Genomic DNA, 27,357 nt, shown 5'->3' with positions numbered 1-27,357 from the left:
CTGAACTTGAACCTGTTGAGCCAAGTGGAAGTACAGCACAGGATCCGCATGCATCAAAGTTTCAGTTTTTATACATTTGCCCCGTTTTACTTAAATTTCAGTATCAAAGTGTAAATGAAGCACAGAACAATGGGTGATTAGGGTGTTTTTTTTTTTTTCTTTTTTTTTTTTTTCCCCCTCCTCTTTTGTCATTTCTTTCTAAAAAGTAACTAATAAATTGATTTCATCCAAAGTGGCCATGTGTTTTTCTTCAAAGGAGGAATATACTTATTTCTTGTCTTCATGATATTCATCAAACAGATCTTGTTGGCAAAACTATTTTTCTTCCTATTGTATAAGTAACTGAATAAATCAAAATCCAGCAAAGGTGATGCATTATTTGCAGATATCAATAAAGCTGTGTGAAAAGAAGTAATTAAGGAGGAAATGGTTAGGTACATACAGAGTGTATATAAAGCTTTTTTACTCACTGCAGACTAGGGTGTAGCATTTTGTTCTCTTTGCAGTTTATTGTAATTACTTTTGCAGTACTAATCCACTGGTGGATTACATAATATATTTCTAAACTGTCAAAGGTACCTGACTGCTGTACATATTTCTCTATCTACACACTACTGTATATGTTTATGTATTTAAGCATCTCCAAATCAGATTCCACTGTTAAGGTGCCTACAATCATTTGGCTATTTAAACAGCTGGGTAATTTTTATTTGAACAATCCAGGGTAAATATCTTGCTTAAGGTTTGCAACAGGTGGTGGGATTTGAACCTGCAACCTGAGTCTAAAGGTGACCGCTCTTAACCATTATGTCACCTGCTGCCCCAAAAAGTAATTTATTATAAAAGAAATATAATTACAAAAAATACATAGTGAGAATACATTCTTACTGTTAACTATTAAAAAGTTATAATTCTATATATTATTGTAGTATGTGGCATAAGATGTGCTTTTATATTTTTTATAAACTAATACAGAAGTTGAATTAGGATACATTGAAATAGGACTTGACGTTTTAAACTTTGCACTGCAGATACGAAATTCTACAATGTTAATACATTAATGAATCGAAGATGCCTGCACCGTATACCTTCGGCTCAACTTTTCAGTGACGTCATGTCAAAATCCATGACTACAAAAAACAAGTACCGGACAATGTCATCACTTCCTGTTGTTCTGGCGACTCGCAACGGATCTCATTTCCTGCTTGGGGAAGAGGTGGCGGCGGGGGGGGGGTTAGTGTCTAATACGGGATCTCAAGATGGCGTCGAGTGGGGGAGACGGAGAACCGGAGTGGACCGCGGCCGTGCGCCCGCTCCTGTCGGCGTCCTACACGGCCTTCGAGACGAAGGAGCTGCCTCAGCTCGTGGGCTCCATCGTGAACAGGTGGGTCTCGCGCGTCCGGGCTGGTGGCCGGCGGAGCGAGGCCTCTGTCCGCCGAGGGAAGGGCGGCGCTCTCTCGCTCGTTAGCCGCCGCGGCTAAGACGAGAATCTGCTTCATCATCGGGCCGAGGCGGAGGTGACAGGCAGCGTGCGCCGCCGCCGCCCCGGCCCTCGAGGCGCCTTAACGACTGCGTTTGGTTCCTTTTTGACACGAATATCGGACCCCGCAGAGAGGGAGTTGGGGTGGAGCCGCAGCCGCGCCGCGGACTGCTGTGTCAGTGTGACATTCCGCAGCTGAGCTCGGCGGTCGGGGAGCCCGAGTTCACATCCCGCCCTTAAGACTTAAGTTAACGAACCGCGAAATAACTCTGCGAGTCAACCGTCAGTTTGCGCGCGTTCGCGCAGTTTTGCCGAGTGTCTTGTGCGCGAGGGGCGCGCGGGGAGTGCGCGCGGACGGACACACAGGCAGGGCTGTCAGTGCGGCTTCTCTCAGGTGTCACCCGTTCCGTTCGCTCTCCGGCTCCGCTTACACACGCCGCATACTTCGGACGTTCGCGCTTGCGACAACCCCCCCCCCGACCCACACACTTTGTACTTGTAGTCTCTCTCGCCTGCCTCGTGCTGGTAAAAAGTATCGTGGGTTATTGCCGGTTCCCCACGGAATCCGCCTTTTGATAAACTACTATCTCCGAGGCCCGTGGCCGTGAATCATTTCCCTGCAGAGCGCGAGCCGTTTGTTTCTCACTCGCACAGTTTTTAATAAAACTTTGTGCAGGGAGTCTTATGCTGTTACTGCTGCAGTAGTAGAAAAAATAGATTTAATTACTGTGTATCTGTTGTTTCTGCCTCTGGCACGTTTTATTTTCGTCTTATACACAGTGTGTGTGTAGGAGGGAGGGTGCTGTGGAACTTCCATTTTGTCTGAGGTTGACACACCCCTGCATCCCTCTCTCTGTCTCTCTCTCACTTTTTCACACAAGCACACACACACACACACCTTTCACTTTCCTTTCCAATTCCCTTCGTCTTTACTGTGTTTCGTCAGCCAGTAAACCCATTTCCGTGTGTGTGACAGTAAGAGTGTGGTTCTCGCCTTGGTCCTGATGCCAAGCTGTCGCTGACCGTTCCCCCCCCCCTCACCTTCAGTGTCTTAATGCTGCGTTGCAGCCGCAATCCAAAAATACATTCAATAAATACATTTAATTACTGTGTAACTCCTTGTTTCTACTCTGGTTCCACTCTTTTTTTTTTTTTTTTACTGCATTACTGTTAATACTACTGAATTACTACTTGTCAATTCAACTCTTACCACCCATTACCAGCTTTGTTACCCCTTGTTATTACTACAGTATTACCACTTATTGTCATTATTACTAGTCTGTTGCAAGCTGTTATTACTATCACCAATACTATTATCAATACTATTTTTTTTGTTGTTTTTTTTAATTATTGTAGTGTTATAGTGTTGCAGTGATTATCATATTGATGCTGGGGTTTTACTGCTGCATTGTTATATATAATATATGAAAGGTAAAGCTCTGAGGTTCTCGGTTTTGAGTCCGTTGTGGTGGAATGACCTTCCCCTGTCACTCAAAACTGCGGAAACTCTATTTTCAAGAAGGGTCTGGAAATTCACCCTTTTCCAGATCCACTTCGCCCAAGAGCTCTCCAGCTCATTTACGATGTAGCTGTTCACGCATCATGACTCCATAAGCATCCCCAGATACAATCTTTATTCAGCCACTACTCTGGCATTGTACTTGCTTCTTTGTGTATCTTATAATATTTAAAAGAAGCAAATACTGGTGGGTGGGTATCAGGTTTTGTCTATCCTGTGTTTTATGGACCTACTCGAACGATGAACCTCGGCGCAGCAAGTGGTAGGGAACAAACTAGGTTTGCTTGAGACTTTCATGTCTGCAGCTATGTCTCTTCCTCTTAATGTAATGCATAAATTGTACTTTTGCTGAGATGTACGTCGCTTTGGACAAAAGCGTCTGCTAAATGAATAAATGTGTATATATGGGTCTATTAGTCATACTAGTGTATAAATTCTGTCCTACTGTTAAGTGTATTAGAACAGTATCACTACAGTATTACTACATTTTTACTGGTTTCCTATAGCATTACTGCTTCATGATGAATTAGTTTTAACCACGGTATTTACTATGATTTGATACAGTAAGAATACCCTGTCATACAAATAGAAAAATGAGTGCATGTTTCCTGTATGACGTTGTTGGTTACATAGGACAAAGATATGAGTTGAAATAATTCCTGCCTGCGGTCAGTGCAGAGTACATTGCTGCTTTAGGCATGACGCAGTGATGGTGACGCCATTGTTTGAGTCCCCAGAGTGACCTTTCTCTATTCTTCCCCATCAGTGAATCAGAGATTCTGCACCATGACAAGCAGTATGAGCCCTTCTACTCATCTTTCGTGGCCCTGTCTGCACATTACATCACCACAGTATGTGGACAAAGTACGTACCCCGTTCCTCTGCTTTCTCCCACTGCTTTAAGTGGTCAATTGAATGATGAGAGAACCAGGGTTTAAAAAGATGTTTATGTACTTCATCTTGGCTGTTGTTTGTACAAAAAAGTGGTATTTGGCTGGGAGATACGTAAATATGTATAGTTTCTAATACCATTGCATATCTGCTAGAATATATACAGTGTGTGTGTGTATAAATATATATATATATATATATGATATAATTCTAGTTTGTTATTTCTCTGCCATTACTGTTGATATGCTGTTGTACTGGGTTTTCCCCAATGTAAGATCTTCATTTTATGCAAATTCTTGTACAGGGATAGAAAATGTGCTGTTGATTAAATGTATGTCAAAAATTTTACATAAATTGTTTTCTCTGTAGTTAGTGATATGAGTAAGAATAAATTTCAGATCTTGAGTTCAGGTAAGTACATAATCTGATATTTGAAGTCCACAAGCATATTTGCACATGGACATGCTGTAGGTGAAAGTACTTTGTGTTGATATAGTTATTGGATGAAAATGAAATAGAGTTCTTAACCTACAGTGTTAGTATTTGGGAAAAACAAATTCTCACTGAAACTTGGCAGGAAACAGAACTATGATCCTGTTATTTCTTTGGAACAGAGGCAGCCCCCCCCCCCCCCCCCCCCCCACCTTTTTTTTTTTTGTTTTTTTTTTAAAAAACATTAAAATTTCTTAAAAGCCAGAAAACTCAAAGTTGCCTGTCTTCATGTGATGAAAAAGGCTAACAGTTTGAATTCAGCTACTTGGATATGTAAAATGACGACCTAAATTGTTGATGGGTTACTGTGAGTTTGGTAATTTAGGCACTGGTACATGACAGGCTGTCTGTGAAATACCTGTGAAATGCAGATGCCTGGAGACTTTGAGGGCACAGTGTGGTGCTAAACTTTCAAGCATTCAACTGTTGTCTTATATGCAGTATCTATCTATGACCCCTATCATTCTGCTCTCAGTTCCCAGAAACCAGTTGCTGTCAGTGGCAGCGGCCTGTAAAGTGTTGATCGAGTTCTCGTTGATGCGACTGGAGAACCCGGATGAGGCATGTGCAGTTTCACAGGTGAGAAGAGTGTTCCATCTCCGCTCGGTTCAAGGAGATAACTTGCAATGTGTGTAGCATGCACGCACTCTGGTGTGTCTTTACGGATCTGGACATGGTATGCACTTTTTTTTTTTTTTGCAATGTCTCCAAGTCTTTACAGTGAAGAATTACCTTCATTAATAGTGTAAATGTGACAGTTTTGCCTCAGCTTTGTATTAATGTTCCCATTTGGTTGCATTGTAGAAGCACCTGATCCTTTTAATAAAGGGTCTTTGCACGGGCTGCAGCCGCCTGGACCGCACAGAAATCATTACTTTCACAGCCATGATGAAGTCTGCCAAACTGCCCTTGACTGTCAAGACACTGTCAGATGGTAAGTTTCCCTTCAGATGCCATACCTCGTCTTCGTGGCAGGCGTTCCAAAACACACCACGTAGGAGGTATCTGAGCGTGCGCCAGGCATCCACCCTATACGGTAGAATGCTGAGGGCCTGTGGATCTGGCCCTGTGGTGGAGGGCAGTGCGTCAGGCTATTGGCCTGCCAGGCCTTGGGAGCGACTCCCTGGCAGGGATAGGTCTGTTACAGGCAAAAAGTGAGTCTTGCTGATGAAAGCAGGTTTAGGTTCGACCTTGTTTTGGAAGGTCTTTTATCGACACACACACAGAGTCTGAAACTGCTGGTCCCAAGCGGGATCACGGCATCTTTTATCCAGCCTGGGCCTAAATAGGTATGTTTTAAACCTAAAGGAAAAGGAAGTCACAGTATGGGTATGCGAGTAGGAGTCTGTGTTTAAGGGTTCACTTTGAATTTATCCTTCAGTCCTCTTGAAGTTCGTATCAGGGTTGCAGATGAGAATTTTTAGGTTGATGTAATCTCTTTGGTTATTTGAAGGACATAATTTTAAGTTGTAACTATTATTCTTTTACCCGTAAAGACTTCAGATTTGATACACACAACATTTTATTTTTAGGTGAAATGTATTCTAGGGAATGATGTCCTTATTAGTTTCATGGTTCCAAACTTTGGTCTGTTTTATGCTCTTGTTGGAGTTTTTTAATGATTGCAGGAGAAATAGCATCAGCCTGATATGAGGTTGAGCTAAATCCGCTTACAAAATAATAAGCCTTGAACAGTTTCCACTGAGACATGGTGTGAGGTAGTGGGGCATTTAATTGTTGAGGCTAATTAGGTGTTCTGTCCCGGTTTGGGTGTCGGGAGAATGACAGGTGGTCCCAGACTGGGTTTTGGCTGCTCTGTGCAGTGGGTTTGAGGGAAGCCCAGGAGAAAGTTGTGCAGATGTCATTGTCAAGGTGGTCAGTGGGCAAGTCTTCCAGTTTGTTGGATCCGTATGGTAGTGCTTCCTTCGGCTCATTTTCTTATAGTGCTGTTGATTCTTTGTTGACTTCATACAGTATATTCAGAAACTTCTGCCCTCCTCTTGTGTCCTTTGTGTTGAAATGGATGTGTCCAAGTCAGTACATCTGGTTGCTGGTCTTTGTCTTTTTCCTTCAACTTTTTCAAGCAGTGGTCATTTTAGGAAGATCCAATCTTTGCCTGATGTCTCTGACAAGCTCACTTATAATTTGTGCTTATTTAATTATTTGTTCTGGCTTGATTTGATAAAAGACCTATACATTTGTTTTTCTGGCCATCAATAATGTCCTTAAGTCTCCTCCAGCAACACAGTTTGCACTCTAAAAGTTGGCTGACGCAGCAGTGTTTCATCACAGGTTTGGAAGACTTCCAGTGTCCCCTTAAACCACCCCACACTAAATTTCAAACAGCTAGCTTGTTAGAGCAACACAGGATGGCTCTTTTCCACATGAGATCTTCTTTTGTATCTATTGAGAACTTCCCTAATTGAACACATGTGAGGACATCTGTTAATGGTCTTTTTCCCAATGATGCTAGAGTTGCAGAATAAGAAGACACTGTGTCCACTTGAAATTAGTATTCCTTTTTCTCCTTGACTTCAGAGAATGTGTACATTTTTATGAATTGCTTTTTATATATATATATATGTGTGTGTGTGTGTATGTATGTATATGTCCTTGACTTTTCCTGTTGTGAAAAGAACATTGGGCTCATAGCTCTGTGTTCCATTTGCATTGGGGGCCTGTTTGCATGTAGTTGTCTAAAGCTGTTGCTCAAGCTTTATCCTCAGGCTGTTGTGGAGTATTAATCTAGATGTCCCCAGTTTGTAAACCAGATGTGACCCCTTCAAATTGCATTTCTACAAAAGTGGTAGTCTGCTGTATTCTGAGATAAATATGGGAAAAAACCTTTAAATTTGTAACCCTCAAAGTTCAAATGAGTTTACCGTATTCACTAGATATTATTTGAAGCCTAGCTGCAATTACTTAATCTTGATTTTGATCTTATTGTTATTTGTCTGTAGTGCTATATAGCTTTCAATTTGAGGTTCAGTTAAACTAAAAATCAGTTCAGCTTTTGTTTCTTTTTACTCAGTCTAATTTGGGTCTAAAAACAGAACCAATGTCAGGTTATGAATTCAGCGACCCGATCAATTGTTGGCACTTAATTAGGGAAGAGCTAATTGGGTGCCGATGATTGATTAGCAACTTGCGCTGCAGGTTGCCTGGACCAGGCCCGAGAAGAACCTCTTTAGGCATTGTCCTGTCTCATCAGAATCCATTTACTTTTCTTCCTTCATGTCGGTTTGGGACAAAGCAAGCTTTCATCATTCCCTGGCTTCCCAGATAGCATTGATGGTGGTTGTGTGTGTGTTTGTCCTTGCAGTAGAGGACCAGAAGGAGCTGCCATCGCCAGTGAACCCTGAGGTCCGACAGAAAGAAGTGCAGATGAATTTCTTCAATCAGCTGACTTCAGTGTTCAACCCTGACATCACATGCCTGACATCACCTTCAGTTCACTCTCAGGTCAGTTCACTGATGCCACTATTATCATCATTATTGCAATTGCTGTTAGCTGGAAACCTGTAATTGTGCATGAGCCTTCTTCATTTCTCGTTTTGTTTCCTTTAGGCTGAGAGTGAGAATGATGACCAGACCAGAGCTGACCAAGCCACTCAAGCCAAAATGAGGAATGCCTTTGTGTCTCAGAACGTGTCCAGTTTACAAGAGCTGGGTGAGCCTATGGATGACTTCACATTTTTACTTTCTGTGACTCTGGCTTTCACATGACCCCACAGGTGCATGTACAGGTTTGTGTGACACGCTGTTCTGTGTACAGGGGGCTCCGAGAAGCTGCTGCGTGTGTGCCTGAACTTGCCCTACTTCCTGCGCTACATCAACCGCTTCCAGGATGCCGTTTCGGCAAACTCCTTCTTTATCATGCCGGCAACTGTGGCTGACGCCACCGCTGTTCGCAATGGGTCAGTTAGGAAGCAGCTATCGTCTTGATTCTTGATTTCAGGTTGTCTCAGAAGGGCCAAAGTGCATTTTTTGTGGGCCTGTAAGGAAAGCAAAAGACTGTCAGTTTGAATCCCATTTGAAGAAATGGGTTTAGTGTGACTGAGAGAACGGTTTGAGTTATGAGGGTTTCTGTATTTCTACAGATTTCATTCCCTGGTGATTGATGTGACAATGGCCTTGGACACCCTCTCTCTCCCTGTTCTGGAACCCCTGACACCCACGAGGCTGCAGGATGTGACAGTGCTGGCCCTGAGCTGCCTTTATGCCGGTAAGTCCTTGCTTCCACAATTCTTCCAGGTTTTGAATTTGACTGAGGCATCCTGCTGACCAGATGTTTACAGTAATAAAGCACTTGAAGTTCAATACTGAACACTAGTGGGCCCAGTGGGTCTAATGATAGGTTTCTGCATCTCTTGTGTTCACCTATGAACTCATGATTTCATTCCACATTCCTGCATTTTTTGAACAACCAGTTATTGCCTGAGTGACCCTTGAAACAGATGAGGTGGACTTTCTATTGAGATGAGATAAAAAAAAAAAAATGTAATTGTGAGCCAAAACTGGGATTACGGACATCATGGTGGTGCCCCAGTGGACTCGGGGGAGAAAAAGCTGCAGTAAGGAGCACATGGGGCTGACATCTTCTCCCTCTTCCAGGCGTGAGTGTAGCTACTTGTATGGCCATCCTGCATGTGGGCAGTGGTTTGCAGCTCCGCAGTGGCTCCACAGGCTCCAAGGAGGAGGATTATGAAAACGATGCTGCTACTATTGTCCAGAAATGCGTGAGTGACCTGCTTCTGTTTTCAGCCCGTTTGTTTCGGTGTATATTGGAGTGTCTCTCACTGGTGTGTCTTTCTGGCTATAGCTGGAAATCTATGATATGATTGGACAGGCCATCAGTAATTCTCGCAGAGCTGGTGGGGAGGTATGTGTCACCTGCCACTTATCAATGCATATTTCTAGGACCTCTTTATGACTTCAAGGGTCTATATGAGCACCTGTGTTTTTACAGCACTACCAGAATTTTCAGCTGCTGGGGGCCTGGTGCCTGCTCAACAGTCTCTATTTGATCCTCAACCTGAGCCCCACAGCACTGGCCGATAAGGGCAAAGAGAAGGACCCCCTGGCTGCTCTGCGAGTGCGAGACATTGCCGCCCGCACCAAGGATGGGGCAGGGTCCCCCAAACTGGGACCTGGGAAAGGGTAAGCCCAGTTTCTTTTTTTTTTTTTTTTTTTTTTTTTTAAACTGTTCAGACGTCAAGAAGTTCTCTTTGGAGGGTCAAGATGTCTCTATAAATATGGACCTGGTCATATGTCTTAGGACTTTGGGTCAGACAAGACATATCTTAAGCAAAAACCTTACAAGAGCAAAGTGCAGATATAAATTCAGATCACAACTCTGTTGCTATGGCGATGGCACTCAGGAGTTACAGAGAATAGCAACATCTGCTGGGAGGAAGGGGTTCTTCTGAGTGCCCACAGAATCCAGAATACTGTCTGCAGAATTAAGGCGAACGGTTGAGATGATACCAGATAAATCTGTTTTTGTTGCTAATATTCGGTTTTCCAGAAGAAAAGAACCCTTTGTGTTAACAGGAAACTTTGCTTTAGAAATGTTTTTGTAATTGTAAAGAAGGGTTTGTTTAAAAATTTAAATAGAAGGGAATCTGTGACCTGAATAAAAACAATTTCAAAGGATAGTATGGAAAATGACAGCAGGATTGTGTTGTTCAAATGTAGTTTTAAGGGTGTAATGGTATTTCAGAGAGAAGAAAGTCCTATCAGAGTGAACGAAAAACACTTTGATTGAAGGTATTGGCTGAATGGCATTCTTTTGGTCAAGGTAAAATAAGACAAAAAAAGCATCTTGTCTACTGGCCGTGCGCTGCCAAGGGTAATACTAAAAGAAAAGTAATGCTCTCGGTGATGCTACTGCTGAAGTGCCCAATGTCATCGAGTCTGGAGTCATTTACCTAACAACTGAGTCCAACCATTGCCTTTACATTGGTTACATAGTCAAAGTTTGTGACACATCTCTGCATTTAATGTTTCATGTTTAATCTCTGCATTTACCATGTTTCACAATTGGTCTCTCCCTCCTTTTCGTTGCCCACACCTGTCTGCTAATGTTGTGAATCCAATTTTAGAATACAGGAATCAGTATAGATAGTAGTTACTTGGGATGATAACTCACAGTAGCAATTTCATAGAAAAAAGTTGCATTACATTATCAATCAGCTTTGTACACTGTTAGTAATTCAGCTTATTAATACTTTAGGATTATCTTGGGAAATTGATGTGGCATGTTAAGGTCCCTGTTCTTAGAGTAAATTTCACTTGAGAGAAGTGGTATAATTGCTGCTGTTAAAACCTCCGGAGCTGCTTGCATCACAGGCACCAGGGCTTTGGCGTTCTGTCCGTGATTCTGGCGAACCACTCCATAAAGCTGCTGTCCTCACTCTTCCAAGACCTACAGGTGGAAGCTTTGCACAGGGTGAGTTGAGTTTGCCAAGTGCCCCTGGGCTGTCGGCCACATATCACCTCCTAGGATGTAACTTTTTTTTTTTTTTTTTAACTTTGTGCATTCCCCTACTTCGCAGGCCTGGGCCAGTGATGGCCCCCCAGCAGAACTGAGCATCATGGCCCAGAGCACCTCCATTCAGAGGGTGCAGAGGCTTATTGATTCGGTGCCACTGACCAACCTGCTCTTCACACTGCTCTCCACTTCTTACAAGAAGGTACCTTGACTGCTTTTCTATACATTCAGATGGTGAGCTAAATTTCTTTGCTTTCTTTTAGAAATGAAATGTTGTTACTGTGGTGAGACCTGGATATTTAAACTTGAAGGTTCAAGGTCCGAGGATGGGTCCTGTTGTGCTTTTAAAGACCTTTAGCCTGATGTGCTCTAGTGATATAACGAGCTGTATAAATGGGAAATATGTAAACTGTGTAGACCCCACTGTTTTGAAATGTGCTAAGCAGATGGACAGAAAAACAGTGCATATAGTTCATGCATAGCACTGTCATAGACCTTCCCTCTGCTGTGACATCCTCTCCAGGCATGTGTGCTCCAGCGCCAACGGAAGGGCTCTGTCAGCAGCGATGCCAGCGCCTCCACTGATTCCAACACCTACTACGAGGATGACTTCAGCAGTACAGAGGAGGACAGCAGCCAGGGTACCCACTGGGAAACCATCCTATTTCTGTCTTCTGAAAAACCCCAGGGAGAAATTAAAATGACGTGCTCCAGAAAACGTGCAGATATAGAAATTAGTAGTTCGGGAGGGGGGGATTTTGGAAAGAGTTTGGTGCTGTGAAATTCCTTCGAACTGCATGAATAACCTTCGTAAAACATTACCTGATAACTTCACGCAGTTCTGCAGTGATAGATGTTCAGTTTTTTTTCCTGACCAGATTAAAATACTTCTGTTAGTGTTGGAGGGAAGGCCAGGGAGTGTTAAGCGTAGATCTGTTTCTGTGGTGTCAGGGATAAGGCGAGTGAAGGCTATGTTGAGGCAGATCTTTTGTGCTGGAAGATGTGGAAACAGATTCAGGCAGCTCAAGAGCAGAGCAGCAGGTCAGTTTGTCTGGAGACGGGGAGGAGTCCGGCGTGGAAAACGCACACGGCTCTGCTCCCCCAACGGACTGTTGTTGAACAGGCCAGTGACAGTCTCTACTGTCTCAGCAGAGAGAAGACAGGGGAGGACAAAAGCAGCTTGCGTATCAGGTCAGCGTCCCTTTTTTCTGTAGGCTGAGACACGTAGTCGTCTACAGTTTTGTCGCAGTGATTTTTTTTCTTTTTTTCTTTTTAATATAAATCTTTCAATTAAGGACTCAAATGGCATTGAACCAGCTTGTAGAAGCTGTACAAGGGTTTAAGAGCTGCTTCATTTGTTTGGTTTTTTTAGTTTTTTCCATGACAAGTAAATTCTTTTCTCAAGCATCCCTTTCTGTGTGTTGCAGATGACGACAGCGAGCCAATCCTCGGCCTCTGGTTCGAAGAGACCATCTCTCCCAGTAAGGAGAAGGTAGCCCCACCACCCCCACCACCTCCACCACCCCTGGAGACATCGCCCCGTCTGAAGAGCCCGAGCAAGCAGAACACAGGGGAGAACGGCAACATTCTGGCCAGCCGCAAGGACCCTGAGCTGGTGAGAAACCCCACTTCACAGAGCCAGCTCCCAAACATGTATATTTTCATTTAGCAGATGCTCTTCTCCAAAGCAGTGTACAACATGGTAAACAAAAATGACACATTATTATGAAAGCAGTCCCCCCTGCCCCAGTTTGATACCATCTTTTTTGCTGGCAATCACTTATCAGTAAAGGTAGAACTTATAAGAATCATCACTTATATTGTGACATCCACTGGTTACTACATTTTGTGGCTACCCCCCAACTAACGCCCTGTTTTGATGCTGTATTTCAGTTTTTGAGTCTGGCCTCCAGCATTCTGAACTTCATCACTACCTCCATGCTTAAGTCCAGGAACAACTTCATCCGCAACTACCTGAGTGTGTCCTTGAACGAGCAGCACATGGCCACACTGGCCAGTATCATCAAAGATGTGGATAAGGATATCAAAGGTGATGAGGATTCTGAAACCATATGTGCGGTTGTTGTTGTCGAAATCTTGACCCCTCCTGCCCCCAATCTCAAGTTATATCACAGTAACCTGTTGATTTAGTCCCTGTATTGGTTTTAATTTATGGCTTTGTTACATGTGTTCTTAGCAGTACTTTTATTATCTTTACATATAGGATCATCAGATGAAGAATTTGCATCAGCCCTCTATCACTTTAACCACTCACTGGTGACATCAGACCTCCCATCACCAACTCTGCAGGTGAGTTTACGCTGTGTGTGTGTGTGTGTGTGTGTGTGTGTGTGTGTGTGTGTGTGGTGAAGTGGGTGAAAAATTTTTTTTTCCAAAGGATTTAGTGATTCCAGCATCTTCTGCTCTTCCCAGAATACCCTGCTGCAGCAGTTGGGTGTGGCCCCTTTCTCTGAGGGGCCCTGGCCACTGTACATCCACCCCCAGTCCCTGTCAGTGCTTTCCAGGCTGCTGCTCATCTGGCAGCACAAGGCCAGCCAGCAGAGTGACCCTGATGTGCCAGAGTGCATGAAGGTCTGGGAGAGGTGTGTAAGGAACTACCCTCTCTGATCTTTTCAGAGTTGAGCAGTGCTTGGGCTGATGCAAGTTTGCTAAGTACAGTAAAAGCATGGTTAATGGATTGTGCCCTTGACCACTCGTCAGGTTTGTGGGCACACTGAAACAGCACACACTGCAGGGACCACCTGCCGACGAGGATCTCAATGTGGAGCACCTCCAGCTTCTGCTGCTCGTCTTCCACAACCTGACAGAGAAGGGGCGGCGTGCCGTGCTCATGCTCTGCATCCAAGCCATTGTGGAGGCGGCAGCACACGTTGAGTCCCAGCTGCAGGCCGTACCGCTAGGCCTGGCCAGAATCCTGCTCATCTTCCACTACTTGCTGCACCAGTACTCCAAGGCACCGATGTACCTTTTTGAGCAGGTCTGAGACACTTCCCCCTCGCAGCAGGTACCATAGCGGTTAATTATGTGAACTTGTAACAAGAAGTTGCAGGTTCAAGCCTCGCTACTGCTGCAGAGTACCTCTGGGGCCTTACCCAGTAAAATACCCAGGTTTATAATGGTCTAATATCGTAAGACACTTTGAATAAAAGTGTCACCTAATTATAATTGCAATGAATATATTAATTAGGACATGAGTATTGCTGTTCATGAACCATTACCAGTTTAAAGCCAGAAATGCATTGCACTGAGTGGTAGTGTTTTCACTTCTTTGAGTTTATGTAGTAGTCTTGAGCTGTGGGTCTGATTTGCACTGTTTTAGTTGGGTGTTTGTCCTCTGTGCAGGTCCAGTACAATCTGCTGACTCCCCCTGCATCCGGGAGCAGTCCCAATGAAGAGGGTGGCAGACGCAATGGCCTTCCGCTCTATTACGGATTCAAGGAGGTGGAGGAGAACTGGACAAAGCACTGCACGCCAGGTAGGAGTAAGTTACACTTACACTTCTTTCCGATTGTGTTCTCCTGAAAAAGCTTTATGTGATCATGCTGATTGTTTGTGTGCATGCACATGTCTACGCCCTTCTCGCCTCGCACTTATAGGTTCAACACTTCAGCCTAAATTTTACTGTGTCCTGTCACCTGAGGCATCAGAAGATGACCGGAGTCGATTGGACTGCAAGGTGTGTTTGCGCTGTGTTTTCAGTGGTCAGCAGAGCAAAAAGAGTGGTACAGAGACCTGTAACCCCTATATGTCCTTGCAGGTCTTCCAGGTTCTGTTCAACGGTGCTGTGAAATATGACGACCTGTATTCCTGCCTGATCTCCCTGCTCACTGCAGGCTCCCAGTTTGACACAGCCAGGAGGCAGGAGAACAAGCCCATCACACCTGTGGTGAGATTAAACTGAATGTGATTCTAATCATGTCACTCCTTATTAAGGAACAAACTGCTTTTGACTGCCATTCTTCTGTTTATTCAGTACTATCAGTATAAAAAGCACAGCTTGGCAGATTAATCTTTTTGTGTAAAGGAGGGATTCTGTATCACTGTTTCTATATTCAGGATCTACCACCAGGGAGGTCTTTTGTAATAATGATGTGTTTCTGCCTGTAGGAGGCCTGTTCCCTGCAGTACTACTTCTTGGTGCTGTGGCGCATCCTGGGTGTCCTGCCTCCCTCCAAGGCCTACATTGAGCAGCTAAAGGGAAGCAGCAGTGAGGCTGGTGACTGCGACATCCTGCACACGTTGCGCTGGTCATCCCGTCTGCGAGTCAGCACCTACGTCAACTGGATCAAGGTGAACAAAGCAATTTGGTGGGGCTTCATATTGACTGCACTCTTTGTTTCCATTTGTTGGGACACGCTGGACAGTTGACCTTTGAACTTGTTTCACAGGTGTTTGACAAAATGTGTAAATCTCAAGCCTATTGTAATGACAATGTTTAAGAAAATGTATATCCTGCAGTGCTGTTGCTGTACATTGGCCTGGGTCCTAACAGGGTAAACAAGACATTCCTCTTCACTGCAGGAGCATCTGGTAAAGCAGGGCATGAAGCCTGACCATGCCACCTCTCTGATTGAAGTGGTTGCTGCCAAGTGCAGTGCTGTGAAGTATGATGTTGAGTTGGCTGAAGAATACATCGCCAGACAGGCTAGTCCCCTTCAGTGCTGCTTTGGGAAACTTGGTTGTGAGACATAAGTTCTTGAGTTCCAGTTCCACACAAAACTCTTGTTTCACTTACATAAATTGTATCTAGTTAATGCCTCTCTACTTTATTAAAGCAGTTGTTTTAAGATACAGATGCTAGAACCTTCTGTGTACATAACTTTGTTGTTCAGAAGCCCTTAACCCCTTTAACAGCTCCTCTCTAGGTACTTGAGAGCTGAGTAGTTTTTATGGACTTTAATGTACCTTTTCCCATGGTCATTTCTGAAAATCGTATTTTTCTATAGATCTCCTCTTTCTGCTGCATCGACTCTAACACAATCCTGCCACTGCACCAAGTGCCCAACCTTCAGAGCATCTATACCTTGGATGCCGTGATCTCCAAAGTGCAAGTCTCCCTGGATGAGCACTTCTCCAAGGTAGCTGCAGAAACGGATCCTCACAAGTCATCTGAGATCACAAAGAACCTGCTACCGGCCACACTTCAGCTGATCGATATATACACAGCCTTCACCAGGTGAGCCATGGAGTGGTTCTCTTCTACTGCCATCAAAGTCTCTGAGATGTTAAGCTTCGAATATCTCCTGACCGGAATTCTCGTTTTTTTTTCTGTATCGTGGTGTTCTGTATGGCAGGTCCTACCTGTTGATGAGTCTACCGGAGGAAGGCGAGAACAAGCTGTCACCGGAGAAACTGCAGGGATACGCGGCTGTGCTCTCCATTGGCTCCACGCGCTGCAAAGCCAATGTGCTCGGTGAGGTCATCCTGTTGGCCTGAACTCACTTTTGTTTCTGTTTGCTTATTTTGCCGTGTAATTTTTTTGCCAACTACCCTAGTAACTGTCGTAAAATATTTCATGAATCTCTCACTTTTTTTAAAATGTGGTTTCTTAAATTTTCTGCGACAGTTTTGACATAGATTTTGGAAACATTTCAGTATTGCTGGTGTTCCCTCAATACTTTATTACAGTACTGTTGACTTATGTGTGGTTTTTTTTCCTCCCTTTTTATACTGAGTTGTATCTTGGAATGTCAGTATGAACTGTATTTGGGTCCCCAGGTTCCGCTGTGATGCAGAACCTCCCGTCAGCCGTGCAGACGCTGTGCGAGACGTGGAACGGCATTCACACAAGCGAATTCCCAAACATCGGCTCCTGGGTAAGTCCTGTGACGCTTTGGAATATCTGACCACAATGCATGTATACTTTGGGTTTAACTCCTTTTTGTGTGGTGCCATGCCAGAGAAATGCCTTTGCTAACGACACCATCCCCTCGGAGAGCTACATCAGCGCCATCCAGGCTGCCCATCTGGGAACACTGAGCAACCAGTCGTTACCACTGGCCTCCTCCCTCAAACATATCCTGTTGTCCCTAGTGCGACTCACAGGGGACCTCATTGTGTAAGTGTTGCCTTATTGTTCATATGAAACACATCTTGCTCCCCTGACACTTGTATTTTTTCTTATTTTTAAAATTGAATGAAATGAGAAATAACTGTTGATTGCATGCGAGCAGATGCGCAGCACATGATTTCCTACATGACTTTCACTTACTATATATACGCCGTTTAAATGAAAAAGATTATTGAATTTATTTTGCTTATGCTTTTCTCCAAGGCAACTCGCAAGTTTAGGTTTGTACGTTAAGCTATGAAATGATTCACTCATTTATGTAACGGTTAATTTTTATTTAATATATATATAACACACACACACTAATTCTGGGAAAGTATACTGATCAGGGATACTACAGCAGGAGGGGATTTGAACCTGGGTCCATCAATTTCAAGGCCAGTGTGCTAATCACTACCCCACCTGCTGGCCATGACATGGTCTGCATAGCAGTGGTGTGTAAAAGGTTGCCTTTTCATTCTTCCTCAGCTGGTGCCCGGAGGAGCTGAACCCCCCTCAGGTGATCTGCTCACTGTTGCCCCTACTGCTGGAGAGTAGTACGGAGAGTGTGGCTGAGATCAGCAGCACCTCACTGGAGCGAATTCTGGGCCCTGCAGAATCCGATGAGTTCCTGGCCCGCGTTTACGAGCGCCTTGTCACAGGGTGCTACAACATCATTGCCAACCACTCTGACCCTAACAGGTTACCTTTGCGTCCCTGCCCTAAAAGTGCATGTGTCTATGTGCTGGAGTGCGTCCTGTTGCTCATGCCATGGTGGTCTTTTGCAGTGGTCTGGATGAGTCTGTGCTGGAGGAGTGTCTGCAGTATTTGGAGAAGCAGCTGGAGAGCAGCCAGGTGCGCAAAGCCATGGAGGAGTTCTTCTCATACAGGTGAGCACAGCCAGATGGTCCCAGAGTGCAGCATGACGGTGTGTTTACAGAACTGAATGCCATCTTTGTTCTTTGCAGTGGTGAACTGGTGCAGATAATGATGGCGACGGCCAATGAAAACCTATCAGCCAAGTTCTGCAATCGGGTCCTGAAGTTCTTCACTAAGCTGTTCCAGCTCGGTGAGTAGAGGCAACGTGTGTTTTTTGATGTCTTAATGTGCGTGTGCTGAGACTGGAGGAATACAAGGTGGTTGGTGACCCTGTTCCCCTGTTGACCCCCAATTTCCTCTCTTCCCCAGCTGAGAAGAGCCCCAATCCCAGCTTGTTGAACCTCTGCAGCTCCCTAACCCAGCTGGCCTGTGTGGAGCCCCCCCGCCTGCAGGCCTGGCTCACACGCATGACGGCCTCTCCACCTCGTGACTCGGACCAGCTAGATGTGGTGCAGGAAAACCGGCAGCTGCTGCAGCTCCTTACAGGACACATTGTGCGGGACAGCAGTCAAGTTGGCGAGGGCGTGTGCGCTGTTCTCCTCGCCACGCTCATACCCATGGCCACCGAGATGCTGGCTAGCGGCGATGGTGCCGGATTCCCTGAGCTCATGCTCATTATGTCCACTCTGGCCAGTGCTGGTCAGGGGGCGGGACACCTGCAGCTCCACCGCGCTGCCATCGATTGGCTCAACAGATGGTAAGTGATAAGGAAGCTGAGCTTTGTTAGTTACATTGGTTGTAGATCTTGCTTTCAAAGCACAAAGGATTTCTCTGTTCTTGATCAAGTAGGGAATTTTATTTGGTCTCTTGTTTCACACAGCAAAAAGTACCTTACTCAGAAAAATGTAGTGGAAAAGGTCAGCGCAAACGTGTCACAAGGCAAAGTAAGACTACTCTTTACCTTCATGAAAAGTATTGGTTCTTGATGCATGTGGGGAGTTGTAGTTTGATGTGCGTGGGCCATGTGTTTCAGCACGCTAGCATGCTGGAGTGCTCCTGCCACATAATTTCCTACCTGGCAGACGTGATGAATGCCCTGCGACAGAGTGCCGGTGGACCAGGCACCTCCCAGCTCTTGGTGGAGGGTGAGGAAAGGGCCATCGAGGTGGACTCGGATTGGGTGGAGGAACTGGCAGTCGAAGAGGAAGACTCGCAGGCTGAGGACTCGGTAACTGGACCCTTCATAGCCAGTCCTCGCCCTGAGGCTGTTTTCATCAGATGCGTTATTTAGAATGAATGCATACCTCAGAAGTGTGACCTGGTCCGAGATGCACAAAATGCTCAAAAAATCTGAACTCCAATGATTGTAACAGGAGGGCTGAGTATTACTTAGACAACCTTTCTGGGTGTTTTAAATAAATCTGAAATGATTTATTTTGTGATCTAGGATGAAGATTCTCTATGCAATAAGCTATGCACTTTCACCATCACACAGAAGGAGTTCATGAACCAGCACTGGTAAGGACAGCACTGCTCATGTTTCAGTTTGGGCCTTACTGGGCTCTTGCGCTGGATTTTTGCATCTGCAGTGCTCTCCGCTGTCGCCTTGACAGGCAGCCTTGTTCTCGTCTCTGCACAGGTACCACTGTCACACCTGTAAGATGGTAGATGGGGTTGGTGTATGTACAGTGTGCGCCAAAGTCTGTCACAAAGACCATGAAATCTCCTACGCAAAGTACGGTTCCTTCTTCTGTGACTGCGGCGCCAAAGAGGATGGAAGCTGCCAGGTGAGAGTGGAAATCTGGTCAAGAGAAAAGAACTCCGAATTGCAATTCACTCACAGCATACTTCATTTTAATTTGAGAAAATTGAATGACATTTGGTGTCTATTCCAAATGCTAAAAGCTATGGGACTTTTTGTTTTCACTGATTTTAGGTATATGCATGCTGTTTTGGTTGAGTGAATTAAGTTTTTTTTTTTTTTTTTTTTTTTTTTTTTTTTTTTTTTTTTTAAAAATAGCAAATTCCGAGTGATAAATGTACAAAAGTCAAATTCCTGTGATCTAGTTGTGAACCTGCTGTGTGTATATCTGCCACAAGGCTCTGGTTAAGCGCAGTCCCAGCAGTGGCATAAGCTCCACCATGAAGGAGTCTCCAGCGTTCCAAAGCGAGCCACGCATTCCTGAGAGTGCCGTCCGCCACCAGAGCACCTCTCCTGCTGAAAAGGGCAAAGTGACCGTGTGCGACGGCAAGTCTGGTGACGAGGATAAGCCAGCAAAGAGCAGCGTGTGCCGCAGCGTCGAGGGCTGCCGCCAAGAACTGCTGCCACAAGTGGTGTGTGTCGATTTCCCTTCGTTGTGGGTGGTCCTTCACTTGGGACAGGGTTCCATTCTGACACACACATTGTCAGTCAACTTTGTCATTAGTGAACAATCCCATATGTATATATCAAATGAAACCTGAGGGTATATGCACAAATAACATGCTTGAATGCTACCCTTTGTTTTGTGTATGTATGTGTGTGTAACTAATTTCAAACAAATACAACTTTAAATTAGTATTAATTTATATAAGTATCACTGTCTTGAATAGTACTGTACTTTTTGCTCTCTAGCCATTTTTTAATAAACAGTATCTTAAAGCAAATAGCAAACCGAATAGTTGCTGTTGACACCCAAACACTGAGACCCTAAACAATAACATATGTAGCCAGCTGATATTCATACAAACTTTGAAACGATTGTAAATGGACTTCATAAAAAATGAGGTTAATATGATACCAAATGTAAGTCTGGGTCCTCATAAGTCGTGTGTTGTAGCTCGAGGACCACCTCTAGATTGTGTCCATGCTTGTGGTATCTGGTGTACTGTCCTGCAGCCACTTTGTAAATATGTTTGCCACAAAATGGGTCAGTCTTTTACAGTCTCCCCCCGCAGGTTATTTCTAGTTAATTTTTTTCTGTTGTAAAGTATACCATAATTAGCTGCCAGTGTTCTGGGTGAGAGTTTATTAGATTACTCTTATACTCCTAGTTAGGGTTTTTTTTTTTTTTCTTTTTTTTTTTTTTTTTCCCCCTCCTCTAGATTCTTAAGGTCTGTTTGGGTTAAGAATTTGTGTTGGATTTAATGTACTCTCTCCCCGCTGTGCTGTCTCTGGTCTTCTCTAGCTTAGCTCCAGTACAGCGGCCATCGTGTTGGAGATGCTAACCTTTCTGATGGATGCCATCCAGACGAACTTCCAGCAGGCATCAGCAGTGGGCAGCAGCAGCCGTGCTCAACACGCTCTTCACGAGCTGCACACCCAGGACAAGACTGTAGAGATGACAGACCAGCTCATGGTAGGAGGCATCGTGGGAAAATGTCAATTTTTATGTGATTCTTTTATTGGATCTGACAAACAGGGGCCAAAGTGGGTTTTGCAATTGCCCTACTGATGCATTTATTTGTAGAGATGCAGTTGGAGTATTGTCTTTACCATTTATTGCCTGTTATATGATGGAGCCATTGATACTCAGCAGGTTGATCAAAGTGTGATCTGTGGCCTCCAGGTTCCAACTCTGGGATCACAGGAGGGAGCGTTTGAGAATGTGCGTATGAATTACAGCGGGGATCAAGGGCAGACCATCCGGCAGCTGATCAGTGCCCACGTACTGAGGAGAGTTGCCATGTGCGTTCTGTCCTCTCCCCATGGACGCCGCCAGCACCTAGCCGTCAGCCACGAGAAGGGCAAGGTGAATTATTCTGCTAGTTGCCATCCCACACCAGTAGTGTGTACCCATATCTGACCTCTAACCCCCTTTTTCCTTTTTTTGGTCCCTTTTCTCTCCCCTGGCAGATCACTGTCCTGCAGCTTTCAGCACTGCTGAAACAAGCAGACTCGAGCAAGAGGAAGCTAACACTGACTCGTTTGGCCTCTGCCCCAGTGCCCTTCACCGTCCTCAGTCTCACAGGGAACCCCTGCAACGAGGACTACCTGGCTGTGTGTGGCCTAAAGGTGTGCAGTGTTGGCAGCGCCGCTTGCTCTCCTGTGTTCCTTTGTTCACATCTGTGTTTGACTGCTTCTCTGCTCCACTTCCAGGACTGCCATGTTTTAACCTTCAGCAGCACAGGCTCAGTTTCGGACCACCTTGTGCTGCACCCTCAGCTGGCTACCGGAAACTTCATCATAAAGGCTATCTGGCTGCCTGGCTCCCAGACAGAGCTGGCTATCATCACAGCTGACTTTGTCAAGGTAATCCTCACATTGATCTTGTCTGTTTTTAACCATTGTTTTTTGATCTATGGCTTCAGTGTCTAGCTTTATGCAGTAGTAATTAATGAAAGGAACTGAACGTCCTCTTATGTCTTTCTCAGATTTATGACCTTTCTGTGGATGCCTTGAGCCCTATGTACTACTTCCTGCTCCCGAGTTCAAAGATACGCGACGCCTCCTTCCTGTTCAATGAGGAGGGCAAGAACATCATCGTCATCATGTCATCAGCAGGGTACATCTACACGCAGGTGATGGACGAGTCCAGCAGTGCCCAGCACGGCCCCTTCTACGTCACCAACGTGCTGGAGATAAACCATGAAGACCTGAAGGTGCTATATCCGCTCACATGGAACCATTTCAGCCCATTCGCATATCAACTTCAGGCTCTGCTTCACGCATCTGTTTGTTTCTCCATTACAGGACAGCAATGGACAGGTGGCAGGGGGTGGAGTCTCTGTCTACTACTCCCACGTGTTGCAGATGCTTTTCTTCAGTTACAGCCAGGGCAAGTCATATGCTGCCACAGTCAGCCGCAGCACAATGGAAATGCAGCGGCTCTTCACTATCAGCGTCAAGGGGTAAGCAGTTCTTCCAGAAGTTGCTTGTGTTACTATGTCAACCTTGCTTTGTTGTGAATAACCTGTTCTGTTCTCACAAGTAATGTGTAAAAATTCATTCATTCATCCATTCAGTGCAGGGGTACACTATGGGTGGGGCACCAGGCCATGTCACACTTTTACACATGCTGCGGTCAATGTGAAGTCACTGCTTCACCTAAAACATCTCTTCTTTGGACTGCGGGAAGAACCTGGGGGACCCAGATGCTGCTTTGTTTGCCACCCTTAAAGATACTGTCTAGCCCATCCATGTTTACTCTTATTAGATACTCCCAGTCCTCCTACACGGCAATTGTTTCATGATCTTCTAGTTACTGTATTCCATTATGCCCTGTGATGGACTAATAGCTTGTTCCATATGATTCTAAGATGGGGGATGGTCCTGAGCCTACCCTGCTTTGGACAACCAGTTATTAATAGTGAATTCATCAGTGTATTCAACACATGTATGCCTTGCACTTTCTTTGTACTGGCTGAAAGACTTGTAACAAATAAATGGTTTCTGTCTTTGTTGGCAGCTCCAATGGTGGCAGTAAGACATCCCCTGCTCTCTGCCAGTGGTCTGAGGTGATGAATCACCCAGGTTTGGTGTGCTGCGTTCAGCAGACTACAGGGATACCACTAGTTATCATGGTGAAGCCAGACACATTCCTCATCCAAGAGATCAAAACATTGCCTGCTAAAGCCAAGGTTTGTCTGCACCTTTGTTTCCTAATATCCTACATGTCCAGTATTCCCCCCCCCCCCGGAAGTACAAGATGGACAGAAAGCACCAAAGTAGAACTTTGTTTGCTGCTCCCACCCCCAACAGATCCAAGACATGGTAGCAATCAGGCACACAGCCAGCAATGAGCAGCAGCGCACCACAATGATTTTGCTGTGTGAGGACGGCAGCCTGCGCATCTACATGGCAAATGTGGAGAACACATCCTACTGGCTGCAGCCCGCTTTGCAGCCCAGCAGTGTCATCAGTATCATGAAACCAGTCCGCAAGCGGAAGGCTACCACCACCAGTGAGAGTCTTTCAGTCATGTGACATGAACTGCTTATTTTGTCATTAAATATTATGGAAAAGACCTTATTCTTTTGAAAGTACCTTTTTTGTGTAGCTAGTTTGATGGGACATTTTACTTTATTACTTTTGTGGTCATTGTTTTCCTGCAACAATTGTGCATCTTTCTGATGGGTGAATTCCACAGTCTTAATTGAGTGTTTATGTGAAAATATCGGCAGTCAGTGATTAACTTCCTGTACTGAATACCCTTATCAGGTGTAGTCCTTTGTTTTTGCCAAACAGTTTTTCAAGTTGTGTGTTTGTTCATGCCAGCCACACGCACATCCAGCCAGGTGACATTTCCTGTGGACTTCTTTGAGCACAACCAGCAGCTGTCAGAAGTGGAGTTTGGGGGGAACGACCTGCTGCAGGTCTATAATGGACAGCAGATCAAGCACCGCCTGAACTCTACCGGGATGTATGTGGCCAACACTAAGGTACTTTTTGTGGGACAGTAGATCATGAGTCTAACCTTGCTTTGGGAGATTTTGAGGTTTCTCTTTTTTTAATATTAAAATTAATGTGTGTATTTTTTCCTACTTTTTTTGATCAGCCTGGTGGTTTCACAGTGGAGGTGATCAACAACAACAGCTCTATGGTAATGACAGGCATGCGGGTTCAGGTGGGCACCCAAGCCATTGAGCGGGCCCCCTCCTACGTGGAAGTCTTTGGCCGCACCATGCAATTGAACCTGACCCGTGCCCGCTGGTTTGACTTCCCTTTTACCCGTGAGGAAGCCTTACAAGCTGACAAGAAGCTCTCCATCTTCAGTGAGATCTCTCTCCTTGTTCTCCAAATGCCCAACCTTGACTACAGTGGAAGTGTGTGTATATCTGTCCAAATTGTATCATAGGGAATTAGCTGGCTTTCTCCTCTTTCCTGCAGTTGGAGCCTCCGTGGATCCTGCTGGTGTCACCATGTTGGACTCTATCAAGGTGTATGGGAAGACCAAGGAGCAGTTTGGTTGGCCAGACGAGCCACCAGAGGACTTCCCCTCAGCCTCTGTCAACAACACCTGTAGCCCTAACCTTAACCAGAGCAATGGCACCGGGGAGAGCGACATGGCGACACCCACCTCCTCCAGTGGAACTGTGCTTGAGAGGTACCGCCTAGGGATTGTTGGAGTATAATTCTCATGGGCACTGCAGAGTCAGAGAGGAAAGTTTAGTAGAAAACCAAAATTTGAGGATTAATGTCACTACTAAGCTATACAAATCCTAACTAAATGTATAAATGCAGATTTTTTTTTCCCCCCCTCTTTTTGTTCCTCATGGAGAAATTATTTCAGTTTCCTCTTTACCACTTGGGATAATGTTAGACGATTAAAACAGATCCTGTAGGGGCCTAGCAGTAATCTTAAAGTTGCTGGTAGTCTTTCCTCAGGTGTGTGTGTTGTCAAGTGCATGGCCGCCATCACTGTTCTGCATGCTCACGTTTCCTCAGTTACATTGAGTCATCTTACTTGTTTCTTTCTTTGATCCTCACACATTTTTCTTTTTCTTTGCTCCCAAAAACATAAAAAGTTGTGAAACTGAGTCCTTATCGACCTTGGACCGGTTAGTAACCACCCTCTTCTCTGCTTGTCTGCATGGTGTCTGCTGCACGTGTGTGTATGTGTGGCAAAAGGCAAAGAAACCTTTAAAAAGTTTTATATACCACATTTGCTGGAAAAAAAAAAAAAAATCATGCAATCTTGAAGATAGTTCAGATGTACACACATGTCCTTGTTTTTCCTCATGGTTGTATGTTATTTCAGTGACACTGAGTGAAATCCCCTCGTTTTCCCTTCAAGTCATTTGAATTCCTCAGGATAAGTTTTTTTTGCATTCTCTTGATGTCACACTGTCTTCTACAGGTTGGTGGTCAGTTCCCTGGAGGCTCTGGAAAGCTGCTTTGCCATTGGCTCCACCAGCGAGAAGGTAGTAGGAAGGAGACACTTAAGACTGCATACTGTACAAGAGCCATGATCTCTGGTTCTGACCACCTTTCTGGTGCACAGGAGAAGAACAAGGCAGCTGCCCTGGAGCTGGCCACACAGCTGCTGTCTATGCCGACTCCCACTGGTGTCCAGCAGCAGACAAAGGGACTGCTGGCCAGTCTGCACACTAGCCGCACAGCCTACCACAACCATAAGGTACCATGCACAAATAGAGTTGAAATAAAATGGTCATTGTAACTTCATAATTTTCACTGTGTGGAACCAGTTCACTTGAATCCTTGGGAAAGGTGTGTTGCCACAACTCAATATATGCTTTTATATATACACAGACACGTAGTATGCGTATATAGAAATCACAGCAAGATTTCTGGGATGAAATCAAGTTTTCCGTTTTTAAAATCTTTTATAAAAGAAGTAGGCTAGCAGATGGCATAGTGGTTCTTTAGGTTCCCACATTGAGTCCCCACTCGTGTTGTACCACTTTTGATTAGAATGTTTGCCGTGAATTGATGAAGAGCCTGTATAAATGAATAACAACAGGCTTAGAATATAAACCTAACATTGTCACGTTGATCAAAGATGCCAGGAAAAGTAGTAATGCCCCCCCACCCCCCGGTACAGGACCAGTCTCTGCTGAGCAATGCAGTACAGTGTCTGAACAGCTGCAGCAGGGAGGCCAGGGACTTGGACCCTGACGTGTTCCAGAGGCTGGTGATTACTGCTCGCTCCATCGCCATAATGAGACCCAACAACCTGGTGCATTTCACTGAGTTCAGGCTGTCCCACCCAGACACAGGTGTGTACATTTCCTTGTCACTTTGCCATAGGAATGTTGTTAGTGCCCGAGGGACGAGGAGGGAAGGCTGTGGAACAATTTCAGAACGCTGATATTTTTTCAAGATTCTGAAATGTATTGAGTTGTCTAGTAAATGCACACAAGTTCTTAACCTTTTTTTCAGCCAACAGACCCTTTAAGAGTCTGACACTTTCAAGAAAAATATCAACAAATTTGGAGAAAATATTTTCCTCATTTTACTTAACTGCATTGAAATTTGACCAGGTTCACACAAAATGTTGAAAGTATCAATAGCACAATAATATATTTTATTCTTTTATTTCTGTATATTTTCAAAGCAAGTCTGTTTCACAAGACCATCTATAGACCCCAGGGGTCTTTGGTCTCTAGCTTAAGAGTTCCAGCACTAAAGCAAGGAGATGAGGAAACTGGATTTGTGGCCGAAAGGTTGCAGGTTTAAGTCGAGTTGTTATGCACTAGAACAGGATACTGTACAGCGAAAGTAATCCAGCAGTGAATAGTGTTTGACTGATGTGAAATGTGGGTCTCTTTGGATAAACTTTGCTTGAACATCTTAGTGTAAAAAAAGCATGGCAGAACAAGGTTTTGTGTTCTCCAGAAGCAGGCAGTGACAACAAAGAGGGCCAGAAGTCATCAGAGAGTGAGGGCTGTAGCTTCATCATGCAGCTGGTGAACCATTTCTGGAAACTTCATGCTCTCAAACCCAAGAATGCCTTCCTGGCCCCAGCCTGCTTGCCAGGTAATTGTGCAGCATTTGGCTTATCTGACATCAGTAGACATTTTGATCCATCTTTCTGTAAAATCCTGTTTCTGTTTTTTTCCCCCCACAATGTCTTTACCTGTTTGACAATACAGCTATATTTTTATTTAGTCCAATGAAATGGAGGCATGTTTGCTCTTATGACTTTGGGTTT

The 27,357-nt window shown here is 44.7% G+C and overlaps 1 protein-coding gene across 10 annotated transcripts in view; it reads left to right on the top strand.

Annotated features, from left to right (window-relative positions):
• Positions 1–1,224: 1,224 nt before the first annotated feature.
• Positions 1,225–27,357, top strand: part of ubr4 (ubiquitin protein ligase E3 component n-recognin 4) — a 47,464-nt gene continuing 21,331 nt past the window's right edge. For 3 of the 10 annotated variants that reach the window (XM_029249844.1, XM_029249846.1, XM_029249842.1), the window contains exons 1-55: positions 1,225–1,384; positions 3,766–3,863; positions 4,858–4,961; positions 5,187–5,316; positions 7,705–7,844; positions 7,950–8,052; positions 8,158–8,299; positions 8,483–8,607; positions 8,997–9,121; positions 9,205–9,264; positions 9,352–9,542; positions 10,734–10,833; positions 10,940–11,077; positions 11,399–11,516; positions 11,827–11,916; positions 12,025–12,066; positions 12,303–12,490; positions 12,769–12,925; positions 13,100–13,185; positions 13,309–13,478; positions 13,597–13,873; positions 14,239–14,371; positions 14,493–14,572; positions 14,654–14,782; positions 15,004–15,186; positions 15,418–15,540; positions 15,843–16,072; positions 16,191–16,309; positions 16,615–16,712; positions 16,797–16,954; positions 17,435–17,647; positions 17,734–17,835; positions 17,914–18,014; positions 18,134–18,521; positions 18,645–18,708; positions 18,798–18,992; positions 19,212–19,282; positions 19,404–19,551; positions 19,865–20,098; positions 20,932–21,102; positions 21,313–21,495; positions 21,600–21,758; positions 21,843–21,995; positions 22,118–22,345; positions 22,437–22,594; positions 23,152–23,323; positions 23,445–23,646; positions 23,961–24,124; positions 24,241–24,457; positions 24,573–24,789; positions 25,211–25,243; positions 25,543–25,606; positions 25,687–25,821; positions 26,248–26,422; positions 27,042–27,182. In XM_029249844.1, the coding sequence (XP_029105677.1) occupies positions 1,260–1,384; positions 3,766–3,863; positions 4,858–4,961; positions 5,187–5,316; positions 7,705–7,844; positions 7,950–8,052; positions 8,158–8,299; positions 8,483–8,607; positions 8,997–9,121; positions 9,205–9,264; positions 9,352–9,542; positions 10,734–10,833; positions 10,940–11,077; positions 11,399–11,516; positions 11,827–11,916; positions 12,025–12,066; positions 12,303–12,490; positions 12,769–12,925; positions 13,100–13,185; positions 13,309–13,478; positions 13,597–13,873; positions 14,239–14,371; positions 14,493–14,572; positions 14,654–14,782; positions 15,004–15,186; positions 15,418–15,540; positions 15,843–16,072; positions 16,191–16,309; positions 16,615–16,712; positions 16,797–16,954; positions 17,435–17,647; positions 17,734–17,835; positions 17,914–18,014; positions 18,134–18,521; positions 18,645–18,708; positions 18,798–18,992; positions 19,212–19,282; positions 19,404–19,551; positions 19,865–20,098; positions 20,932–21,102; positions 21,313–21,495; positions 21,600–21,758; positions 21,843–21,995; positions 22,118–22,345; positions 22,437–22,594; positions 23,152–23,323; positions 23,445–23,646; positions 23,961–24,124; positions 24,241–24,457; positions 24,573–24,789; positions 25,211–25,243; positions 25,543–25,606; positions 25,687–25,821; positions 26,248–26,422; positions 27,042–27,182 (8,050 nt within the window). In that variant the 5' untranslated portion in view covers positions 1,225–1,259. The remainder of the gene's footprint in view (positions 1,385–3,765; positions 3,864–4,857; positions 4,962–5,186; positions 5,317–7,704; positions 7,845–7,949; positions 8,053–8,157; positions 8,300–8,482; positions 8,608–8,996; positions 9,122–9,204; positions 9,265–9,351; positions 9,543–10,733; positions 10,834–10,939; positions 11,078–11,398; positions 11,517–11,826; positions 11,917–12,024; positions 12,067–12,302; positions 12,491–12,768; positions 12,926–13,099; positions 13,186–13,308; positions 13,479–13,596; positions 13,874–14,238; positions 14,372–14,492; positions 14,573–14,653; positions 14,783–15,003; positions 15,187–15,417; positions 15,541–15,842; positions 16,073–16,190; positions 16,310–16,614; positions 16,713–16,796; positions 16,955–17,434; positions 17,648–17,733; positions 17,836–17,913; positions 18,015–18,133; positions 18,522–18,644; positions 18,709–18,797; positions 18,993–19,211; positions 19,283–19,403; positions 19,552–19,864; positions 20,099–20,931; positions 21,103–21,312; positions 21,496–21,599; positions 21,759–21,842; positions 21,996–22,117; positions 22,346–22,436; positions 22,595–23,151; positions 23,324–23,444; positions 23,647–23,960; positions 24,125–24,240; positions 24,458–24,572; positions 24,790–25,210; positions 25,244–25,542; positions 25,607–25,686; positions 25,822–26,247; positions 26,423–27,041; positions 27,183–27,357) is intronic. The other 7 variants (XM_029249843.1, XM_029249845.1, XM_029249849.1 and 4 more) reach the window with 7 other exon arrangements.

The sequence above is a fragment of the Scleropages formosus genome, chromosome 2 (assembly GCF_900964775.1).
Source record: "Scleropages formosus chromosome 2, fSclFor1.1, whole genome shotgun sequence".
Lineage (NCBI taxonomy): Eukaryota > Metazoa > Chordata > Actinopteri > Osteoglossiformes > Osteoglossidae > Scleropages > Scleropages formosus.
This window is presented reverse-complemented; position numbering and strand designations above follow the sequence as displayed.